The sequence below is a fragment of the Enhydra lutris genome, unplaced genomic scaffold (genome assembly GCF_002288905.1).
Source record: "Enhydra lutris kenyoni isolate GAN:26980312 unplaced genomic scaffold, ASM228890v2 scaffoldscaffold37, whole genome shotgun sequence".
In the NCBI taxonomy this organism is placed as follows: Eukaryota; Metazoa; Chordata; class Mammalia; order Carnivora; family Mustelidae; genus Enhydra; species Enhydra lutris.
In genome coordinates, this window is record NW_019154121.1 from 16,834,077 (window position 1) to 16,857,522 (window position 23,446).

Genomic DNA, 23,446 nt, shown 5'->3' on the forward strand with positions numbered 1-23,446 from the left:
TGAAATGAGAGACATAAGTATCACGACAGATACAAAGAATTATAAGAGACTATGAAAAATCATATGTCAACAAATTGGGAGAACCCAGGAAAAAAATAAAGGATAAATTCCTTGAAATATAAAATCTTCCAAAACTGAATTAGGAAGAAATAAAAAAAGTTGAACACATTATTTACTAGTAAAAAATTGAACTAGTAATCAAAAAACTCCCAACAAACAAATGTCTAGGATCAGATGGATTTATAAGAAAATTCTACCAAAGATTTAAGAAAGAGTTAACACCTATTCTCCTCAAAATATTCCAGAAAATAGGAGAGGAAGGAAAACCTCCAACTTTATTCTTAGAGGCCAGCATTACCCTGATACCAAAACCAAAGACACTACAAAAAAAAAAAAAAAAAAACTACAGGCCCATATGCTGATAAAGATAGACACAAAAATTCAACAAAATGTTAGCATACTGAATTCAACAATTCATTGAAAAGCTCCCCCACCACAATGAAATGAGATTTATTCCAGGGAGCAAGGATGGTTCATTATTAACGAATCCATCAATGTGAAACATCACATTAGGAGGAGGAAGGATAAAAACATTAAGATCAGGGCGCCTGGGTGGCTCAGTGGGTTAAGCCTCTGCCTTCAGCTCAGGTCATGATCTCAGGGTCCTGGAATCGAGCCCCGCAATGGGCTCTCTGCTCAGCAGGGAGTCTGCTTCCCCCCTCTGCCTGCCTCTCTGTCTACTTGTAAATCTCCATCTGTCAAATAAATAAACAAAATCTTTAAAAAAAAAAAACATTAAGATCATCTCACTAGATACAGAAAAAGCATCTGACAAAACACAACATCCGTTCATGATAAAAACTCTAAACAAAGTGGGTGGAGAGGAAACATACTCAGCATAATATAAGCCAGATATGACAAAGCCACGGCCAACATCATACTCAGTGCTGATGAACTAAGAGCCTCTCTCTCTTTTTTTTTTTAATATTTTATTTATTTATTTAACAGAGAGAGAACACAAGCAGGAGGAGTGTCAGGCAGAGGTAGAGGGAGAAGCAGGCCCCCTGCTGAGCAGGGAACCTGATGCAGGGCCCATTCCCAGGATCCTGGAATCACAACGTGAGCCAAAGGCAGACACTCAACAAAGATGTCCACTCTCACCACTTTAATTCAACAGAGTACTCCCAAGTCCTAGCCACAGCAATCAGACAAGAAAAACAAAGACATCTAAATCAGTAAGGAAGAAGTAAAATTGTCACTATTTGCAGATGACCTGATACTATACATAAAAAAACCCTAAGGACGCCACCAAGAAACTGTTAGAGGTAATAAATGAAGTTAGTAAAGTTGCAGGATATAAAATTAAGACACAGCATTCAGGTGCATTTCTATACACCAATAATAAAGCAGCAGAAAGAGAAATTAAGAATCTACAATTGCACTAAAAAGAATAAAATACCTAGGAGTAAATTTAACCAAGGAGGTAAAAGACCTGTACTCTAAAAACCTTAAGATGACAGTGAAAGAAACTGAAAATAACACAAGCAAATGGAAAAATACACCAGGCTCATGGATTGGAAAAATCAATATTGATAAAATCTTTACACTACCCAAAGCAATCTACAGACTCAATGCAATCCCTATCAAAATACCAACATTATTTTTCACAAAACTAGAACAAATAAAAATTTAAACAAATAAAATTTGAATGGAACCACAAAAAAACACAAAAAGCTAAAGTAATCTTGAGAAACAAGAACAAAGCTAGAGGTATCACAATCCCAGATTTCAAGAATAACTACAAAGCTACAGCAATAAAAACAATATGGTACCAGACACATAGATCAATAGAACAGAATAGATATCCCAGAAATAAATCCACAATTACGTAGTCAATTAATCTACAACAAAGGAGTCAAGAATATACAATAGGGAAAAGACAATCACTTCAATAAATGGCACTGAGAAAACTGGACAGCAACATGTAAAAGGATTTAACTAGACCACTTTCTTACACCATACACAAAAATAAACTCAAAATGGATTAAAGAACTGAATGTGAGACCTGAAATCATAAAACTCCTAAAAGAAAACAAAGGCAGTAATCTCTTCACCATGGGCCTTAGCAACATCTTTATGGATACATCTCCTCATGCTAAAAAGTAAAAGAAAATAAACTACTAGGACTATGCCAAAATAAAAAGCTTTTGCACAGGAAACATCAACAAAGCAAAAAGGCAACCTACAGAATGGACAAGGATATCTGTAAATGATATCCAATAAGGGGGTTAATAACCAAAATATATAAAGAACTTATACAACTCAACACTAAAAATACAAGTAATTCTATTAAAAATGGGAAGAGGATCTGAACAGACATTTTCCAAAGAAAACGTACAGATGGCCAACAGGCACATGAAAAGATGCTCAACATCACTCATCATCAGGGAAATGCAGATCAAAACCACAATGAGATATCACCTCATACAAGTCAAAATGGTTGGCATCAAAAAAAAGAAATAACAAGGGACGCCTGGGTGGCTCAGTGGGTTAAGCCTCTGCCTTTGGCTCAGGTCATGATCCCAGGGTCCTGCGATCAAGCCCTACATCAGGCTCTCTGCTTCCTCCTTTCTCTCTCTGCCTATTTGTGATCTCTGTCTGTCAAATAAATAAATTTTTTAAAAAATCTTTAAACAAAAAGAAATAACAAGTTTGGAGAGGATGTGAAAAAAAGGGATCTCTCACATACCATTCATGCAAATGTAAATTGGTGCAACTACTGTGGAAAAGAGGTTTTTTGGGTTTTTTTGCGGAAACTCAAAAAATAAAAAATAGCAATATCATATGATCCAGTAATTCCATTACTGGGTATTTACCCAGAGAAAATGAAAACACTAATTCAAAAAAATATACACACCCCTATGTTTACTGTAGCCTTATTTACAATAGCCAAGATATGGAAACAACCTAAGTGTCCATAGATAGATGAATGGATAAAGAAGAAGTGGTATATATATCTACATATAGATAGACAGATAGATAGATGCAATGGAATATTATTCAGCCATAAAAAAATGAAATCTTACCCTTTTCAACAATATGGATGGAACTGGAGAGTATTCTCCAGTTAGATGAGGATGTTAGAGAGATGAGGCCAAAGAGGTATATAAGAACCAAATCAGAAAGGTACAGCATGCCAAGCTAAGAAATTAGAGCTCCTCAGCAATCTATGGAGTATTTAAGCAACAGAGTGATTTGATCAAACCTGTTCATATCAGCCACACAGAGAAAGACAGATACCACAGGATGTCACTTATGTGTGAAATCTAAAACACAAAACAACAACAAAAAAAGAGAGACAGACTCATAAATACAGAGAATAATCTGGTGGTTGCCAAAGGGGAGAAGGGTTTGAAGGGATGGGAGAAATAGCTAAAGGAGATTAGGAGATATAAACTTCCAGTTACAAAATAAAGAAGTCATGGAAATTAAAAGTATAGCATAGGGAATATAGTCAATAATATTATAACATATGGTGACAGATAATACACTTATCAAGGTAAACACTGAGTAATATAGAGAATTGTCAAATCAATATGTTGTATACCTAAAACTAATATAGTATGTATGTCAACCATACTTCAGTTAAAAAAAAAAAAGAGGTACAAACTTCCAGAAAAAAAATGGTATTCTACATCTTTAATCAAAGAAAATGTAAATTAAAACCACAATGGGGGGCACCTGGGTGGCTCAGAGGGTTAAGCCTCTGCCTTCAGCTCAGGTCATGATCTCAGGGTCCTGGGATCAAGCCCCACATCGGGCTCTCTGCTCAGCATGGAGCCTGCTTCCCCCTCTCTCTCTCTGTCTGCCTCTCTCCTTACTTGTGATCTCTTTCTCTGTGTCAAATAAACAAAAAAAAACTAATTTAAAAAAAAAAAACACAATGAAGTATTATACCCAAAAGAATGACAAAAACTAAAAAAAAAAAAACAAAAACAAAAAAAAAAAAACAACTAATAATACCAAGCAAGTATTAATGAGAAAGTAGAGCAAGTGAAAGTCTTAATACTGCTCATGGGTGTATAAATTCATAACAACGACTATGGAAAATCAGGTCAGACACAAAAGAATACCAGTGTATTATTTTATCCCACAGAATTCAGAAAGAAAAAAAATAGTAATTTTCATGTTGGGAGTCAAGGTGAGTAACTTTGAAAACTCTTGGTAACTAGGAAGAGGAAAGGAAAGAGACTATTCCATTTCCTGATCTGGCTAATGATTACAGAAAAGTACTCATCTGTGAAAATTCAGTGAGCTGTACATTAGAAATGGGCACTTTTCTTCAATAGCTATACTTAAATTTAAAATTTTTAAAAATAATAAGAGCAAAACAGTAATTTCCAGATACACGAAAATTAAGAGTTCATACATACACACGTGTACTATATGAACACTAAAGGATGTACTTCAGAAAGAAGCAAAACAATCCGAGACAGCAGTGTAAAGGGATGGAAGATGAGGCCAAAGAGGTATATAAGAACCAAATTAGGAAGGTGCAGCATGCCAAGTTAAGAAATTAAAGCTCCTCAGCAATCTATGGAGTATTTAAGCAACAGAGTGATTTGATCAAACCTGTTCATATCATTCTGCCTGGACTTCCCCTTCATTTGTTTGCTACTTAAGATTCTTTAAAGACATAATTCAAATATTATTTTTAGTAATCCTCACTCCACTCTCACTATGATCTATCCCTCATCTGCATTTCTACAGCACCTCTTGGAAGAAGACAGGGTGTTTAGAGTATAAGTCCCAACTGGCCAGCTAATTGCAGGAAGTTAGCAAATTAACTCAAATACGCTAGCGTCTACTATTTATACTATTTCTTATAAACAACAGTCTGGGAAGTGGAGCTGTATGAAGTTAAAAAATAATAACACTAGACAGCAGATGAAGGAAATAGCTGGTGGGAAGAGTAAATCCAGTTCAGTTTTGCCAATTTCTCTTTTGCTGATATGGCTCCAGAAAGAAAATCACATGACAGGTATATAACACAGGCGTAAGAACAAAAAATGTTCATGACAACATATTTACTACTTTAGTTTTCTGAAGGACTGTTAGAATGATGACAGTTAAAAAAATTTTTTTAAAGATTTTATTTATTTATTTGACGCAGAGAGAGGGACAGTGGGAGAGGGAACACAAGCAGGGGGAGTGGGAGAGGAAGAAGCCAACTCCCTGCTGAGCAGGGAGCCTGATGTGGGGCTCGATCCTAGAACCCTGGGATCATGACCTAAGCCAAAGGCAAGATAATTAACAACTGAGCCACCCAGGTGCCCCAACAGTTTAAATTTCTTAAACACAATCAATCATTTAAAAGTTCACATTAACGAAAAACTAAAACATTTGCTTTTGTGAATACCTGGAAGGTTTCCATTATAGTCCACATCTTCTATTCCACATCCCCATTTAACCAGAAGCTGCAGACAGCCAAGTCGCCCATGAAAAGCTGCATAGTGCACAGGCTTCCATTCTCTCTTATCAGTCACACTGGGGTCCTAGGGATAACATTCACAAGAACTCAGTTTCTTTCCATTTGAGGAGAAACAGTAAGTCTAGCAGCTTAATTCTGCAAATGAAAACTATAAGGCAAAAAAAAAAAAAAAAAAAGGCAAAAAAGACCTATAAGGCAAACAATAAATGTAGTAGAAAAATTTACTACTACCACTGATTTAAACATGAGCTAATAAAGCCTAATAAAATTTTATAAAATAGTTTTTTTAAAAAGAACATAACTTGATCCATAAAAATAGTTTGATTTTTTTTTAAGATTTTATTTATTTATTTGACAGACAGAGATCACAAGTAGGCAGAGAGGCAAGCAGAGAGAGAGAGAGGGGGAAGCAGGCTCCCCGCTGAGCAGAGAGCCCAATGCGGAGCTCGATCCCAGGACTCTGGGATCATGACCTGAGCCAAAGGCATAGGCTTTAACCCACTGAACCACCCAGGCGCCCCCATAAAAATAGTTTTTTTAAAAAAGCAACTTAACTAAGGGTGCCTGTGTGGCACATCGGTTGAGTGCCTGACTCTTGGTTTCAGCTCAGGTCGCGGGTTCTGGCTAAGCTGCGCTCCGCACTCAGCATAGAGTCTGCTTGGGGTTCTCTCTCCCTCTTTCCCATACCCCGCCCCTCCCTCTCTCAAATTAATAAATAAATCATGGGGCGCCCAGGTGGCACAGTCCATTGAGCATCACACCCTTGGTTTCCGCTCAGGTCATGATTTCATGGTTGTAGGATCAAGCCGCACGTGTGGCTGAATGATCAGCAAAGAGTTTGCTTGAGATTCCCACTGCCTCTTGCTCTGCCCCTCCCACTCATGCTCTCTCTCCCTCTAAAATAAATAAATCTTTTAAAATAAATAAATGTGAAGATTTATTTATTTTACAATAAATAAATAAATAAATATTCAAGAGGGAAAAAGGGAACTTAACTAGTCATTTTACTGGTCATAGGCTTCTGACCAATAAAATGAAAGGGAAGGATTCCATGGTCCAATCATATCCTTGAAAGCATAAAGAGTTAATAAAAAATACTTAATAGGCCCTTCACTTTTTCTCTAATTATAGAAACACCAACTCTTACCATAATGTCTTCAATAAAAGTAGTTCTTCTAAGTTGTTTTTTTTTACAACCACTAAGTAATAATGAAAATAAATATCACAATGAATGAAATTTCTGGAGATAAAAATCACCTTCTAAATCAGTGTATGAAATAAGTTACAAAGAAATAGGTAAATACACAGAAATTCAGAAAGATATATAATCACCGGCTAAAATGGGTTTGGAAGCTTCAGAATCTTCCCAGTTAAACTCTGAACCGACATGAAGAACCCCCAGCCTCTGAAATCCTTTGTACTGCTAAACTGGGATTTTTTGAAGCTTTATCTAAATTATTGCTCCTATGTTTAAAGACAGAAAAGCTAAAGAGAGAGATCAAATTACTTTGATCATAAAAGGGATTTAAAAAGGAAGAGATAACTAGGCTACTAAATGCTATTCCATCTATATGATCACACATTCTCGCATATTAACAGGAATCTCTCACCACTCCACTTCGGAGCATTATTTGTAAAGTGAAAGAATGTCCATGTGTTGCAGCAAGGTGTAAAGGAGTGCATCCACGATCATCTTGAGATGCCAGATTTGCCCCGTTGATTATGAGAGCCTAAAAACAGAGAAATAACAGTGAGTGTACATAAATATAAATGTTAAATCATGAATGCAGATGTGTAATAGGCAAGCAATTTATCAACCTATGGCTACATTATTATGTAAGTTCTTATACATGTGTCATAGATAAAGTATGAGAAATTCTTAGATAATCTTAAGAAAATGCTTGAGATCTTTTTTAACCTTGCCTAGGAGATATTTATAATACCGGATTTTACATTCTGATTTCAACATGTACATACGATTTATAAGGTACACAGAGATTAATAACCACTAAGCTAAATACTTTAATACTAAACTAATAAACTAAAAAGTAAACTGTCACTATTTCAAAAGCGGAATCTTTTATTAACTAGGTTTTGAATATACTATAGGAGGATTTCATTATTAAAGTAACTCGTCCTAGCTCCAAATCAAATTTCTAACTGCATCTGAGGAGATTCCATCTGAATTTTCAATCAGCCTAGTTTCTGTATAAGGATTATACCATAAACACAGCACACCCCTCTATGTAATATACCGAGTAATCTGTTTAAAAGAATTACTAGTTAATATTTTTTAGTTTTACTCCCTCAGACCTTTTTTTAAAAAGGACTTTTTTTTTTAAGACTTTATTTATTTATTTGACAGACAGATCTCAAGTAGGCCAAGAGGTAGGCAGGGTTGGGGGGGAAGCAGGCTCCCCACTGAGCAGAAAGCCCGATGCAGGGCTCAAGCCCAGGACCCTGAGACCATGACCTGAGCCAAAGGCAGAGGCTTAACCCACTGAGCCATCCAGGCACCCCTCCCTTAAACCTTTTTTAACCAGCTGTATTTACCAGTATCTTAGCAAAGGACTCCATCATAACTCATATTAAAAGCTTTAAGAATAGTCTTCATAATTAACAAACTAGTCAATAATCATCACAAAGCACACACTGAATATTTACTGCACTTTAAAAATCACTACAAGGAATATGAAGACATGTCAACTTAGAGAATTAGGACATATGTAGAGACAATGATAATCAATTATACAAAGCAGTCCTTGATAATCAACAACCACACAGTACAGTACAAAAAAAATACCACAAAATCTCTGAGAATGAAGATCACTTTGAGGGAGACAAGGACAATCAGGACTATGGGAATGGTTTGATTGCTTAGAGGAAGGAAAGCATCAAGTAAAGCTTTATTTGACCCCAATATCCCCTGAAGTTACTATTTTATTTCCTTTTTCACTGCCTACTTCTCAAATTAATACCTCAATGCCTCAACTCCAAATCAACCTGCAAACAAGGCGGGATCCTACCACTACATGGAAATTCAGCAAACCTCACCCTATAGTGACTCTCAAGTCCACTGGCATTTCCTTACATCCTGTAACTCTGACACTCAGCCTAACTATCCTTCCCTCATTTGCACAGTCCAGTGCATCCTGGCTCTCTGACTTCCTCCTCCAAATTCTTTACTCATTTCTCTGCTTCCTACCATCACTACTAGTAACATTCTTCAACATTCAATCTTCAACACTCTCTTTTCTATACATTATTACTCCTTAAATTTTTGTCTCCAGCACCCTTTTCAACTGCCTGGACCTTCTGCACCCAAATGTCCTATAAGCCCCCTAAACAACATGTACCAAAATGAATTCAACATTTTTGCTCCCATATCTCCCTTGCTTTTTAGATTTCTCTATCTGTAGTGCCATTATTATCTGCCATACTGCCTTAGAACTTTAAAATTTTCACTCTATTATGTCAACACCTGCTTTTCAAGATGGCCTCTATCATTTTCTTTCTTTTCCACTGCCACCACCTAATTTCTCCCTCTGTGGGTAGTGATGACACCAAAAGTCTCTAACTGGTCTTCTTCCCTCCAAACTGTTTCCTCATCCTAGGTAAGCCCAGATACATCTTGTTAGAATAATTTCCTGAAATACTGCTTTCATTACTTCAGTCCTCTGTTAATGTGCATGTGCATGTATGCATAAGTATGCATGTGTGATATATGTATATGTATATGTAAGAGTATATATTAGTATGCATATAAAAACTCTCTTACACAAATGAATCTTAATTCTACTTCTAAGACATTTTACATACCTGGCTATCCAAACTTAATTCATAACAGTATACAACAACAAAACATCTACAACTTAGTCAAGCTCATACAATAGTTTACCCCTTGAACACACCTAATTTTTCCAATTTAAGTACTACACATAGAATTAGAGCATAGAGATTCATAGAATAAAACCTAGGTTCAAATTCTGGTTTTGTCACTTACTTAGGCAAGGTACTTAACTTTCAGAATCTGATTCTTTATCTATAAAAAGGGGAACTCCTAAGATTACTGTATTAAATGAAGTGATGAATGGGAAACTATAATTCTCACATAAAAAATAATAATAATTTTTCATTGCTCCTTACTTTCTGAAATCAACCTTTTCTTTTCAGCTTAATTGAATTTTTATTGTCTCCATTAATGATTTCTCTATCTCCTTCTAATCATTAAAACCTTAATCATAGACTGTACTTTGTACTGCTTTGTAACTCACTGAGTAGAGAACCTCTCATTCCAAGTAGAATCTCAGGCTTCTTAGAGGCAGGAACTGTTTGCTTATACAATTTTGTATTCCTCCAAATTCCAGTCTACTTCAGTACATTGATTATATCTAGTTAATCTAATAAGCTAGATCCTGCACATATTAATAGGAAATTATGGCCAGGAAATACATTAAATAAGAAATTTTAGGCATGAGAGGCTATTAAGGAGATAATCTGGACATGTCCGAGACATCCCTTTAAAACGACCTATCAGATAGCCAATTACTTCAAAGATAAAAGGATCCCAGTCTTACACAATTTGTTTAAGCTGTATTTGGTACCAAATATCTGAGCCGTGGAATTCAGTAAGTACTTGTTTAGGATAAAGAACTAAATCTATGGGTCATATTATTAGAATAAAAACAATAGCCCAACAAAATTTAGCTAAAGTTATTAAATGTACTGATTTTTTTAAAAGTAATCAAAATTATTATTACCTGCATACAAGCATCCTGACCTCTGATTGCAGCTATGTGAGCTGCTGTCCAACCTCTCATGGTTACTTGTGCGATATCCGCTCCATGCCAGAGGAGCCAATGAAGACACTAAATTAAGAAAATAACCATGTTAACAAGTTATAAGGCAGATTTTTTTCTTAAACATCTTTAGATCTTTGAAATTTAGTCTATCATCATGAAATACCATAGCCTGGGAAGCATCATAAGTAAATGAGGGGGCTAGTTTTAAGAAGAACAAAAGCATAATAAGAACAATGATATGGTAACCCCCACATAGCCTTATTATTGGGTCAACAATAAGGAACAGTGGAAGCTGTCACAAACTGGAGATCCCATTCCTTGTATGGAGGATCCCATAAGGTATAAATGCTGCTTAATCCCAGCCAGTTGTTACTGTAAGTGAAATGTTAATCCAAATCTTGTATTTTACCCAGACTGTGTAAGCCAAACAAAACACATCTGTGAGTCATATTCACTCAAACACTGCCAGTTTGCAACCTCTGCCACAATCTTTAAATGAGCCTGGATGCTTCTGTATCAGAGCAAACATTGTTATTTTGGTGATACTTGCTAAAAAAGGAAAAAAAGTGGCTTATAAAAAAAAGGGGGGAGAGTCAAATGCATCTTCATTTAATATTTTAATTAATGTAAATCTCAATAGAATACAGTACTAGAGTTCTGTGCCACATATGATGTTACGGTCTTTATATGTTCAAGTTTGGGGATTCTATCTTCAAGAAATTCTAAAGAATTGGTTGTATCTTTAGTATATACTGTCATATCAGTCATAGCCATTATCATTTGTTGAAAGGCTTAACATTTACTTATCATTGGCCTGTCACAGAGATAAGTGGCCAAGAAAATAAAAAGATTTAAAAGCAGCTCAGCGTCATTACTAATCACAGTAAGTCACCCATTTATCAACAAATATTTATGGAGAGACTACTACATGCTAACATTATTCAGTTACAGGAAAATAAAAACCACTGGAAACATTCATATAACAAGTTTTCTATTTCTCCTGGGTAAATATGTAGGTAGGACTACCAGAACATAGGTAAGTATATGTTTGATTTTATAAGAAACAGCCACACTCTTTTCCCAAGTAGCTATACCATTTTACATTTCTACTAGCAGTATATACGAGTTGCAGTTGCTCCATATTCTTGCCAATATTGGTGGTAGTATTTTTTGTTTTTTGTTTTGCCATTCTAATAGGAATGTATTGGCATCTGATTGTGTTTTTAGTTTACATTACCTTAATGGCTAATGATGTTGAATACCTTTTCATGTGCTTGATTGCCATCCACATGTCCCTTCGAAGTGTCAAAGTCATTTGACCCTTTTTTTTTTTTTTTAAGATTTTATTTATTTATTTGACAGACAGAGATCACAAGTAGGCAGAGAGGCAGGCAGAGAGAGAGGAGGAAGCAGGCTCCCTGCCGAGCGGAGAACCCGATGTGGGGCTCTATCCCAGGACTCTGGGATCATGACCTGAGCCGAAGGCAGAGGCTTTAACCCACTGAGCCACCCAGGCGCCCCTGACCCTTTTTTTTTTTTTTAAGATTTATTTGACAGAAAGAGGGATCACAAGTAGGCAGAGAGATAGGCAGGCGGGGTGGGGGGGGAAGCAGGCTCCCTGCTGAGCAGAGAACCCAATGAGGGGCTTGATCCCAGGACCCCGAGATCATGACCTGAGCCAAAGGCAGAGGCTTCAACCCACTGAGCCACCCAGGCACCCCATCTGCCCATTTTTTTAATTGAGTTTTTTTATTTCTTACTATGGAGCTATTAGAGTTTCATATGTTCTGGTTACAAATTCTTAGAGATGTGATTTGCAAAGATTTTTCTCTAATGTTTTCTTTTGGAAGCTTTAGAACATTAAATGTTGCATTTGTTTATGATCTGTTTTGAATACATTCTTACATAAGGTGCCAAATATATCATTTTCTCACATATGACTATTCCATTGTGCCAATACCGTTTAATGAAAACACTATCTGTTCTCCATTGGACCTCATTTGCATCTTTGTCAAAAGTCTACTGATCAGGGCACCCAGGTGGCTCAGTCAGTTAATGTCTGCCTTCAGCTCAGGTCATGATTTCAGGGTCCTGGGATCAAGTCCCACATCGGGCTCCCTGCTCAGCGGAAAGCCTGCTTCTCTCTTTCCCTCTGCTCCACCCCCAGCTCCCTGCCACTTGTGCGCGCGCTCTCTCTCTCTCTAATAAATAAATAAAATCTTTTTTTTTTTAATCAACTGATCAATCTTACTGATGTGGCTAAGAACCAGAAATGGCTAAGTGAGGAGCTTGAAAAATCCCCCCAAAGAAGCAGTGATAAAACTAGACAAAGTAGGGGCTCCTCAGTGGCTAAGTCAATTAAGCATCTGACTTCGGCTCAGGTCATGCATGATCTCAGGGTCCTGGGATCGAGCCCCGAGTCAGGCTCCACCCTCAGCAGGGATTCTGCTTGTCCCTCTCCCTCTGCCCCTTCTCCCACTCGTGTGTGTGTGCATGCACACGCTCTCTCTCACAAATAAATAAATACAATCTTCAAAAAAAAAAAAAAAACTAGACAAAGTTGTCAAAAACAACAATGTAAAGACTCTGAGAATTTGTCAGAGGCACTAAACAAAATAAGCAGCGGTAACTCAAGAAAATGTTCTGAATCTCAATAAGAACAGGTGGAGTCAGCAGCAGAAAGCCTGGGACTACAACTATCCCTAACCCGAGCTACATGGTACAGAAGTTCTACCCAGCTGGACCACTCCATTGTCCTACTGGAAGGAATGAAGACTCCATGCCCACGCACAAAGTCAAAAACAATTCCAACCTTGGGCGCCAAAAACGTGGGAAAGCCAACATCAGCGCTCACCTGAAGTCACAATAGTGGTAAAGACAAACAACAAAAGACCACCCAGAAAATTAATGGACAAAAGCCAAGAAAGGAGACAACAAGTGGACCTTGCTAAGATTCCCCTTAACCCTTGTCATCTACAAGGCCAGGTACATGTACAAACCTGCTTATATTCAGGAAAGACTGAAGAGGGCCCAAGTTGGCTAGACATTCCTGGCTAAACCTAAGGCCTTGCAAACACATTTGGGAAAAAACAACAACAACAAAAACAAAAAAGGAAAGTCAAGTTGACCTGTAAACTGTTTGGACTTTGAAAACATTCTCCAAGCCACACACAGACTCAGCAAAAGATGAATCCTTACTAGGTAAAGGTATTCAAGCACAACCTCTGATCAATCACTGATCCAAGAGTGACCCCTAGCCAGACTTAAAAATACTAACAAGAATTTTTAAAAACCAAAACAAACAAATTAAAAAAACAGAGTAGTGACTACATATTGAGGGGAAACAGACACCACACAATTAGTCCAAGCAAGTCAACAAGCAAATACATAGCAATAAGCACATCTGGGAGGGATGCAGTGAATAAGATCAGAATTCAAAGCTGCTACAATAGATAATCTAAAATGTACAGTTTTCAAAATGTCTAGGCAAACTAAAAAATTATGAGATTATAATTATACAAAGAATGTGTGACCCATACATGGTGGGGGGGAGACAACAATCAATAGAAACTATCTCTGAGAGGGCCCAGATGTTGGACTTAGTGTGACTTCAAAGCAGATATTATAAATAGCTCCAGAGAACTGAAACTATTTTTAAAAGAATTTATATTTAAAGAATTAAAGTATGATGACAATGACTCATCCAATAGAAAATACAAAGAGAAATAAGAGAAAGATAAATACCATATGATCTACCTTTTATTTGTAATTTAAGAAACAAAACAAATGAGCAGGGGCACCTGGGTGGCTCAGTGGGTTAAGCCTCTGCCTTCGGCTCTGGTCATGATCTCAGGGTCCTGGGATTGAGCCCCACATCGGGCTCTCTGCTCCAAGGGGAGCCTGCTTTCTCCTCTCTCTCTGCCTGCCTCTCTGCCTGCTTGTGATCCCTCTTTCTGTAAAATAAATAAATAAAATCTTAAAAAAAAAAATGAGCAAAGGAAAAAAAGACAAACCAAGAAACAGACTCTTAACTATAGAGAACAAAATGATAGTTATCAGAGAAGCAGTAGGTGGAGAGTGGCTGAAACAGGTGATGGGGATTAAAGAGTACACTTATGAAAAAATATATATATGGGTGCCTGCCTGGCTCAGTCAGTGGAGCATGTGACTCCAAGTTGTGAGTTCAAGCCCAATGTTGGGCGTAGAGATTATTAAAAAAAAAAAACAAAATAAAATCTTCAGTGGTGAGCCATTGGGTGGCTCAGTCAGTTAACCATCTGCCTTAAGCCCAGGTCACGATCCCAGGGTCCTGAGACAGAGCCCAATATCAGTTTCCCTGCTCAGCAGGGAGCCTGCTTCTCCTTCCCCCTCTGCTGTTCCCCCTGCTTGTACTCTCTCCTTCTTAGTCAAATAAATAAATAAAATCCTTAAAAACAATTTTTTACACACAAACACTCATAAAAATGTGTTAACTGAATTAAAGTTTTGCCTAATTCACAATATGTTTGGGAAATAATTCAACTTCAATGTTCAGGATAAAAATAAATTTTATGAAATTTAAATAAAACTATAAATATCTGTGCTTTTGAGACTATAATTTAATTATAGTACATTTATTTATAAAGATTCATTTTAATTTTGAATAATTTTAATTATTTTGTGACCATGAATATTCAAATATTGATTCCCATCCACATACATGAAATACTATTGTATTTCCAAAGTTAACTTCAAAATGTGAAAGATGTAATACAATTGAAAAAAAAGAAAAAAAAAAGTACAAAGAGACAAATTATTTTTTCAAAAAAAGAAAGAAGGAAAAGAAATTCTGGCAGTGAGAAATATACCTGAAATAAAGTTTACCATAGGGGGCTCAAGAACTGATATCATCTGACAGAAAGAAAAGAACTAAAGTCTAATAAAGCAGGTTTTACCAGTTGTTTATTTAGTGACCATTTCATATTACCAACATAAGTACCACAGTCTTAAGATATTTCAGAAAAGGAGTGCCTGGGTGGCTCAGTCATTAAATGTCTACCTTCGGCTCAGGTCATGATCCCAAGGTTCTGGGATGGAGCCCTGCATCAGGTTCCCTGCTCAGCGGGAAGCCTGCTTCTCACTCTCCCACTCCCCCTACTTGTGTTCCCTCTCTAACACTCTCTCTGTGTCAAATAAATAAATAAAGTCTTTAAAAAAAAAAAAAGATATTTCAGAAAGGATAACAAAATGTAAAAGCATTAATGTAGTACTCAAGTAGATAATTAGGAGATGATCTTCACATGGGAAGGTAGAAAGTCACCTAAATCTTTTGGTTTCGATTTATTTTTGTTAAAATTTCAACAAACATTTCTGGAATATCTGTTATACACTGTTCTAGACACTTAAAATAAAAATTTAAAAATTTTTTTAAAAATCAAAAAACTCAGCAATACAGCCAGCATTCATTATGAATCCAATATGCCAGACATTATGCCCGATGCTGGGGAAAAAAAGAGGAATAAAACCTAAATGGTACCTTCAAAAAGCTCAAAACTCTAAAAGAGGTTCAAAGTGATAAATTCAATGTGATAAATACAAACAAATACAATTTTTAAAATATGTGTAAGACTTAGGGGTAGATCCTAGGTAGTTTATTGGGGGAAAATAAGGGGGAGTGGGGAACACAGAGGCTTTACCAAGTGGGTGCTGCCTGGCCTAGTTTTCAACCAAGTAACCAGTAAGAAGAGATGAGACCAAGCAGATAAAAACAACATAAGTTTACGGTAACATGAAACAGCAGACTTGTGTAGGACATGACAGTAGTCACCACTACTACAGAGTAAAACAAGTATGATGGGAGATGAGGTTGGAGAGAGAAGTCCCTTCTAGTAAATATCTTAAACTTTATAATAACTTACAGGGGAGTGCGTCACTACATGGACTTAAGAAAGGTTTCAAGTAACATCAGATATTAGTTTTAGAGGGATAACTTTATACCGAATATGAACTAAAGGTAGATGAGACAGAAAAGAAGAAATCAATTAGATCTAAAGCAATGGCTAGGAGGATGGAGAGGACAAACTCAGGAGACGAAGATGGAACAAAATCAAGGATCTGATAATCAGTTCTCACTGCATCAACGTTCATTATGAAGTACACCTTCAGACAAATGTTGATACTGTGTTTGCTTCTGGAAAAAATGGAGACAAGTCAATAATGATGCAGTCATTAGCCTGGAAAACTAAGAAAGGGAGGGAAAAGGATACTGGTTTAGTTTTAGACCAATGTGAGATCCTATCAGATATGCCTGAGGTGTTGATCAAGCATCTGGTACATAAGCCAGAGTTCAAGAGAAAAAGCAAACCAATGAATTATTCTGTAGTAGCAGTAAAGCCAAGGAACTCTAAAAGACGACCTAAAGGATATAAAGTAGGAGAGAAAAGGTCATTAGCAGAGGAATAAAAAATGCCTCTATTTGTAGAGCAGGCAGAGGATGTTAATCAAAAAAGACCGAGAATAATCAGAAAGGATGAAGGATATCAGGATAGAGAGGAAACTCCATCTTATTTGATTATGGCAGAATAAGATCACTAGTTCTTCCTCTCTTAGCAATCATAAAAAAAAAAAAAAAGGCAAGATAAGCAGGAAGAACACCCCATCTTTGATGAAACTAGGACTGACATCTGAAGCCAGAGAACAGATGGGAAATCCACCAAAGTGGGACCCAGAAGGGATGTGGAAGGAAACAGAAAAAAATACCCACCCAGGGTTATAAACTCACAAAGAACTGTCAAGGCACATTTCTCCTAGGTGAAAGGGAGCCATTAAAAGGCCAAAGCAAAAATCCTTGTTTACAACAGTTGAAGCAGGGCACACAAACTGGTGGAGAGTATAAAGTTATCGCTCTCAAACTAATATATGATATTACTTGAAACCTTCCTTAAGTCCATGACCCATCCCCTACAGGATAAAGTTCAAGCTATTTAATATAATCCTCAGGACTAGATTTGGTTCCAAGAAGCAGAGAAGCCCAAACAGGAAATCACACAGAGAAACCATATTCAGAGAAAGCAGTCTCTGTGTGTCAGGGGCAATAAGAGACTTTGTACTGAACAGAACCACTGCAGCCTACAGGCTGTAGTCACGAAAATAAGCTCCACACAATCTTGAATCACGAGGAAAAAGTCCAGGTGGCTTTGCACACAACCCAAGAGAAAGTCTGCATAAAAATATTCACTAAGCACTGCCTGTACTAGCTGAAAATGGAAACCAACTAAATAGCCATCAATCAAAAAGTGGATAAATTCTGATACTAATCTAAGTAGATGGTATTGTAACATGTCTCAAAGAAATGCAGTACATAAATGTAACCACATAGTTAAGACTCAAAAACACATCATTGAACACAAAAAGCTACAAGATGATACACATAGTATGATGTCATTTACATAAAATGCATTAAAAACAATGTTATAAGCATATGTAATAACAACATATGAGTTGGGAGGAAAGGAATGGCACCTGAGGGGGGTGCTAAGGGACTTCACTATGCAACTATAATATTCCATCTCTTTTTTAAAAAATCTAAAATAACTATAGGAAAAATTTTAGGATTGACAAAACTGGATATTCACATGCTACCCTCTGTAAATTACCCTCCATGCTTGCCTTTGGGACACAGTAACGACATTGTGAGGAATCACAAACAAACCCAGGTGGAGAGACTTCACATAAAAACCCACATGGAGAGGAATTAAGGTGGCCAGGGTATAGCTAGCATCTTCTACCAGACACCTGCATGAACAAGCCTTCAGAAGATCCAGACTCAGCATTTAAATCTTCTAGCTGAAGCCCCACACATCACAAAACAGGACAAGCTGTCCCTGAGATCCAAACTCCTAATTTACTCCTGAGCACCAATGGTCATTTCATGCCACTACCTTTTGAGACAATTTGTTACAAAGGCACAGTAACCAGAACAACAAATATTACAATAAAATGAAAAGAAAAAATATTTCCAGTGCCTAGCATAAAGTCTCAGTCCTATTTGCTAAATTTCAAAATTGCTAACAGTTGTAAACTTACTTCAGTTTAATAATTTGTACAGCCTCTTACCTCCAAACTTCCAGAATGTGCTGCCCAATGTAAAGGGGTAAACTTATGGAGAATGTCTGCTTCATTTATGCTGGCTCCTCGTTCTATTATATCTGAAAGCTGCTTTACGTCTCCAGCCCGTACAGCATCATGTATGTTACCAAAATGCACTTTCTTCCGGGCACCTATGAAAATCAAATTAACGTATATCACAAAACTTAAAAAAAAAAAGAAAAAGACTAAAGCAATGATTCAACAGAAAGCACAAAATCACTTTGGCTTTCCAAACAATTTACTACAAAGATGTTTGTGATTAACATTTCAATCACACTTCCATTTCAGCTCTAACACATAAACAGCACAGAAGTTATCACTCCCATAGGTAAAGAAAAACCTGGACAAAAGGAAAATCAAACTTTTCTTGGATTCATCAGAGAACCAAGGTCTCAGAGCCAGTTGCCTCCCTGAGTCTGGAGAGACACACAAATACAGAGAAACACAAACAAGTTCAGCTTACCTGGAGCAAAAGCCACTGGAGCCATAAACTTCGAAGCACTGAAATGGTAATTTTGACAAACTGCTAGAGGCTGGGCAAGTATTAGACTATGAGTGTGAAACTCTCTGGGGCTACAGTCTTAGAAGGTCCCCACATTTTCATAGATTTTACCCCACCAGGGTAAATCCCACCAGGTTATCACTGTGAAAAGAAGAATCACTTCATGTCTTTGGCAGGGAAAAGGGGAAAGTAACCATTCTGAAATACACCCAGTGCATTCTCCACAAGAAAGGCCTACTCTCCAGTGATTTTACCAGAGCCCTATCTCACATAGGCTGATATATTCTACAATCTATTTTTCTTATCCTTCTCATATGTACTACACTAAGAAAGGTATGGCAGGTCACAATGTTTACCTTGTAACACTCCAGTGGTCTTATATTTTACAATTTAATGTTCCAAACATCAAGACTACATTGTGACTGTGAAATATTTTAATGTGTATCTTAAGCCAGAAGCAACAAAGGTACCTAAGCACGAACAGTTGTTGGAGGAGAAAGAAGTAGAGAGTTTTATCAAAGTATATCCTGAACAAAAAAAGCACAATTCCTGACCTCAAATGGTTTTTGAATTTTTGGTAGATAATCTATGCAATCTATACTACTATTTATCTATGTATATGTCCTTTCTCCACAACTTAAATGCTAATTTCTTGAGGGCTAGTATATCTTATATCACTCCTTAACAAAATGCTGCACATTTTACTCAAAAATCCTTTCTGAGCATCTACCATGTGCCAAGCACTGTCGTAATATCTTTCCCTGCCTACACCTTAACCCTTTCCTTATTCAATATTATCACAGTGCTTGGCAGGCAGAAGCTAAGACAGTGAACAGGATATAAGAAACCATACCACCTGGCCTCGAATGTTTGGGAGTATTTTTCTTTGGGGGCTATAATGTATCACAGAAAATGACTGAACCTCAAAAAATTAAGTCATTAAGGGTGTTATCAATAGTCCTTGCTCAAACCAAGATTGCACAAGAATCTCACAGCCACAAATTTCCCCGGTCAGTTCTCAATAACAGCACACGACCAGGGAAAAAAGCACCAGTGATGGCATCATCCAGGGGGAAATAACAGGATTTAAGGAGAGGACGGAAGAAAAGTTAACTAAGGGAAAGGGAGAGTCAATGGAGTGGAAGGAAGAAAACTAGGTAAGTCTAAAGTCATCTCCACAGGGTCAAATATTGCAGAGAAGCCACGAGTCTAACATTTAACAAGCGTTTATGTCAGTCTGGACTAGAAGTCTCAGGAATAGTGCAGGTGGAAAGAATGAGAGGAAAGCTGGAGTGAAGGAGGATGAGAAACAGGTGAGCTTTGGGACCCACTTAAAACAAGTCAATTAAGGGAAATTAGGAGTCACAGCTGAGAAAGGAAACTGCCAGAAAGGGCCAAAGCAGATGTGGATGAAATCAGAAAAGAGTGGCAGAGACAAAGGCAAGCGAAGCAGTCTGACTCACACGGGGTTGCACTCTCCCTAGAGGAGGTGGAAGGGCCTGAATCGGACACCCCTGGCATGGTGCGATCCCTCGGACTCGGGGGAGGACCTGAGTCCAGGCCCCCGCTGCTGCGGCGGTCTTCACTTGCTGTCACCCACGAGCCACTGCAGTGGCTGCCTTCGTCGTCGCTAAGATCGGGTACCCGATCCTCCCGGGTTTTCTCCCAAGAGTTCCTGCTGCGGAAGCCCTCGTCTATACGTTCTCTCTCCCAGAAGCCACGGAGGCAGCGGCTGGCGTCTACGCTGACGCTCACCCCGGAGGAGTCGCTAGCCGCGTAGCCGCGGTCTTCGCTTACTCCCTCCCAGGAATTACTGAGGCTGTGGCCGCCATCGACACTCCCTTCCTCCCAAGAGCCACTGAGGCGGCGTCTGCAGTAGTCACTGCCTCTGTCCCCGGAGTGACTGGGTTGGGGGTCCGGGACTACTCTGACACCCTCCCAAGAATCATTGAAGCACAGGCCGCGGTCTTCTCTGACCAATCCCTCGCAGTCACTAGTTTGGTGGCTCCCGACTTCACTTAAATTCACGTCGCTGCTGTTGAAGCTTTGGTCTCCCCTTACTCTCTCCCAGGACCTACTGTGACGGCGCCCACCGTCTCCCGTAACTCTCTCCCGAGAGACACTGCCCAGGTCTTCACTGACTCTTCTAGAGTCACTGCCGGAGAAACCGATGTCTTCACTTAGTCTTCTGCTAGAGTCCCTAGAGAGGTGAACAGCATCTTCACGGATTCTTTCCCTGTCTTCGCTGGGACTACAGTCCTGGTCTTCGCTAACTCTCTGCCTTAATTGGCCCCGGCGTTGGCCGTGTCGGCCGTTTATCCTCCACACGCGGTGGCTACTGAGGCGGCCGCCGTCTTCGGCTGCTACTCCCGGCGAGTCGCTCTGGCGGCGGCCGCCGTGGGCTAGTACCCTCTCCTCCAAGTTGCTTTCCAGCCTCCCGAAACCAGCCAACCTGGTGGAGGTGTGCAGGAGCCGCTGCCTTGGAAACGGGTAAACTTCCGGCGTGCTGCGGTCATTTCCTGTTCCTCACGGCCTTGCGTCACTTCCGGCTTCCCCTCTACCTTTTTCTAGGCTTCGCCTCTAGAGACGTCGGAGGGTGTTAAGGACCGGTTTTTGTGAAATTCCGTACGGCCTCACATCCAAATTATCTAGGCCCTTTTTCTCTAATGGCCTAGCATCCGTCGCGCTTTCCATGGCTCAACGAAGCAGGTTGGAGGTTCCAGGACTGCAGTTTGCGTAGGTGACCTGTGTCGCGCGGGCCGGGTGGGGCCTTTCTTCGTCCTTGACAAACCTAGTATAGTTTCTCAGTGCTCGCTGGAACATTGGAGGAAATATGTTCTTACCTTAGAGTTTCACAGGTGTGGAGAAAGACCCAAAGGAAAAGTTAGCAGCTGCAGCCGCTTTCATTATTAAATGCTTATTAGTGCCAGGCTCTTCGGTAATTGCTTGGTACTTAATTCTCAATAATTTTTGTAAGGTAGGTGTTGTCTCTGGTTTGTAGGTTAGCCGATTCAAGGTATCAGTAATTCGTTAAGGACAAACAGGTAAGTTACGGAACCAGTATAAACACAGGTCAATAGTCAAAAGACTGCCCCAGGGTTCCTGACTCCCAAATCCAAGGCTCCTTTTAATGTAAAATGTTCATTTTCAATAGTTTGGCCCAAATCTTCTTATCTAACCTTATTGCTTAACATATATTCTTCCATTCACTCTTTATTGAAAATAACCGGGTGGGGCCAGGGGCCGCGAGGCACTTGGGTGGCTCAGTTGGTAGAGTACGCGACTCTTGATCTCAGGGTGATAAGTTCCAGCCCCACGTTGGGCGTGGAGCCTTCTTAAAAGAAGAAGAAAATACATGGGTTGGATTTAGTGCTAGCAGCAGAGAATACAGTAGAATTCTTGGCCCTCCAAGGGTATCACCCACCTTAATTCCCCTTTCAACTTTTTTTTTTTCCCCTTTCCCCATCCTTCTTTCTTTGCCACAGGTTTTGTTCTTAAACACATTTGGGAAATTACCTTGACCCTATCTTATCTCTCTTGAAGTACTGTAAGTTGACTTTAACTTCCATAGCCTCTTGTAATAGTGGTAATCCTAATAATTGCCATTTGCTGAGTTCCTGTGAGTTTGACACTGTACTAAGTACTTTCTGTTAGTTTTGTTATTTAATCCTTAACATAACCTTTCGGAACCGTATTATTCTTCCTTTTTACAGATAGAGACAAAAAGCACCAAAGTTAATGCCTGAAGATTCACAGCTAGTAAGTATTAAGTACTTGAATTAGGTACCCAACCTAGATCTTTGATTTTTGCTGGACATAATTCTCAAAGTCTCTGAATTTCCACAGCCTTTATTAGACCACTTTTCACATTATTTTAAAATTACCTACTGAACAGTTGATCTTCACCCTGACTCCCCAAGGACTCTGAGCTTCTGGGAGGTAGGGACTGTATTTCTTGGTGTTCCTGACATTTGGAATACTTCGTTTGAGGGGAGAGCTTAGTAGCTGTGGTGTGGGTTAGCATGTGGCTTGATGGTCAGTTGTTTGTCGTGGATGAACTGAGAGAATGAAAATCATCTTTTTTTTTTTTTTTTTAAGATTTTATTTATTTATTTATTTGACAGATCACAAGTAGGCAGAGAGGCAGGCAAAGAGACAGGGGGAAGCAGGCTCCCTGCTGAGCAGAGAGCCCGATGTGGGGCTCAATCCCAGGACCCTGGGATCATGACCTGAGCCGAAGGCAGAGGCTTTAACCCACTGAGCCACCCAGGTGCCCCGAAAATCATCTCTTTTACAGCTGGGAGGGAATTTGGGATTAGTCATTCCAGTCTGCTTATTTTTAGAAATAGAGCAACTGAGGTATTTTGTCTTATCAGACATGGATTGAGTTATTTTAATAGGGGCCAGTTTCTATGCTAAATGATTTACAAATAGTTTCAGACTTAATCTGTATTATTCTGTTTTTACAGATGAAGAAACTGCTCACATTTGGCCAAGATCACATAATAGGAGGTGGGGAATTGG

The 23,446-nt window shown here is 38.6% G+C and overlaps 1 protein-coding gene and 1 long non-coding RNA gene across 2 annotated transcripts in view; one reads left to right on the top strand and one right to left on the bottom strand.

The window, feature by feature from the left end:
- LOC111154445 (ankyrin repeat domain 42) overlaps positions 1-21,187 on the bottom strand; it is a 67,355-nt gene extending 46,168 nt beyond the window's left edge. Inside the window, exons 1-5 of the mRNA XM_022514049.1 lie at positions 20,386-21,187; positions 18,388-18,551; positions 10,252-10,359; positions 7,102-7,221; positions 5,420-5,555 (exon numbers count right to left, since the gene is read on the bottom strand). Coding sequence (XP_022369757.1) covers positions 5,420-5,555; positions 7,102-7,221; positions 10,252-10,359; positions 18,388-18,551; positions 20,386-20,443 — 586 coding nt within the window. The 5' untranslated portion in view covers positions 20,444-21,187. The remainder of the gene's footprint in view (positions 1-5,419; positions 5,556-7,101; positions 7,222-10,251; positions 10,360-18,387; positions 18,552-20,385) is intronic.
- A 293-nt stretch (positions 21,188-21,480) lies between these two features.
- On the top strand, positions 21,481-22,660 carry LOC111154537. Its single transcript, XR_002641094.1, has 3 exons — positions 21,481-21,658; positions 22,408-22,469; positions 22,640-22,660. It is a non-coding gene; the product is annotated as an uncharacterized LOC111154537 (long non-coding RNA).
- Positions 22,661-23,446: the final 786 nt, after the last annotated feature.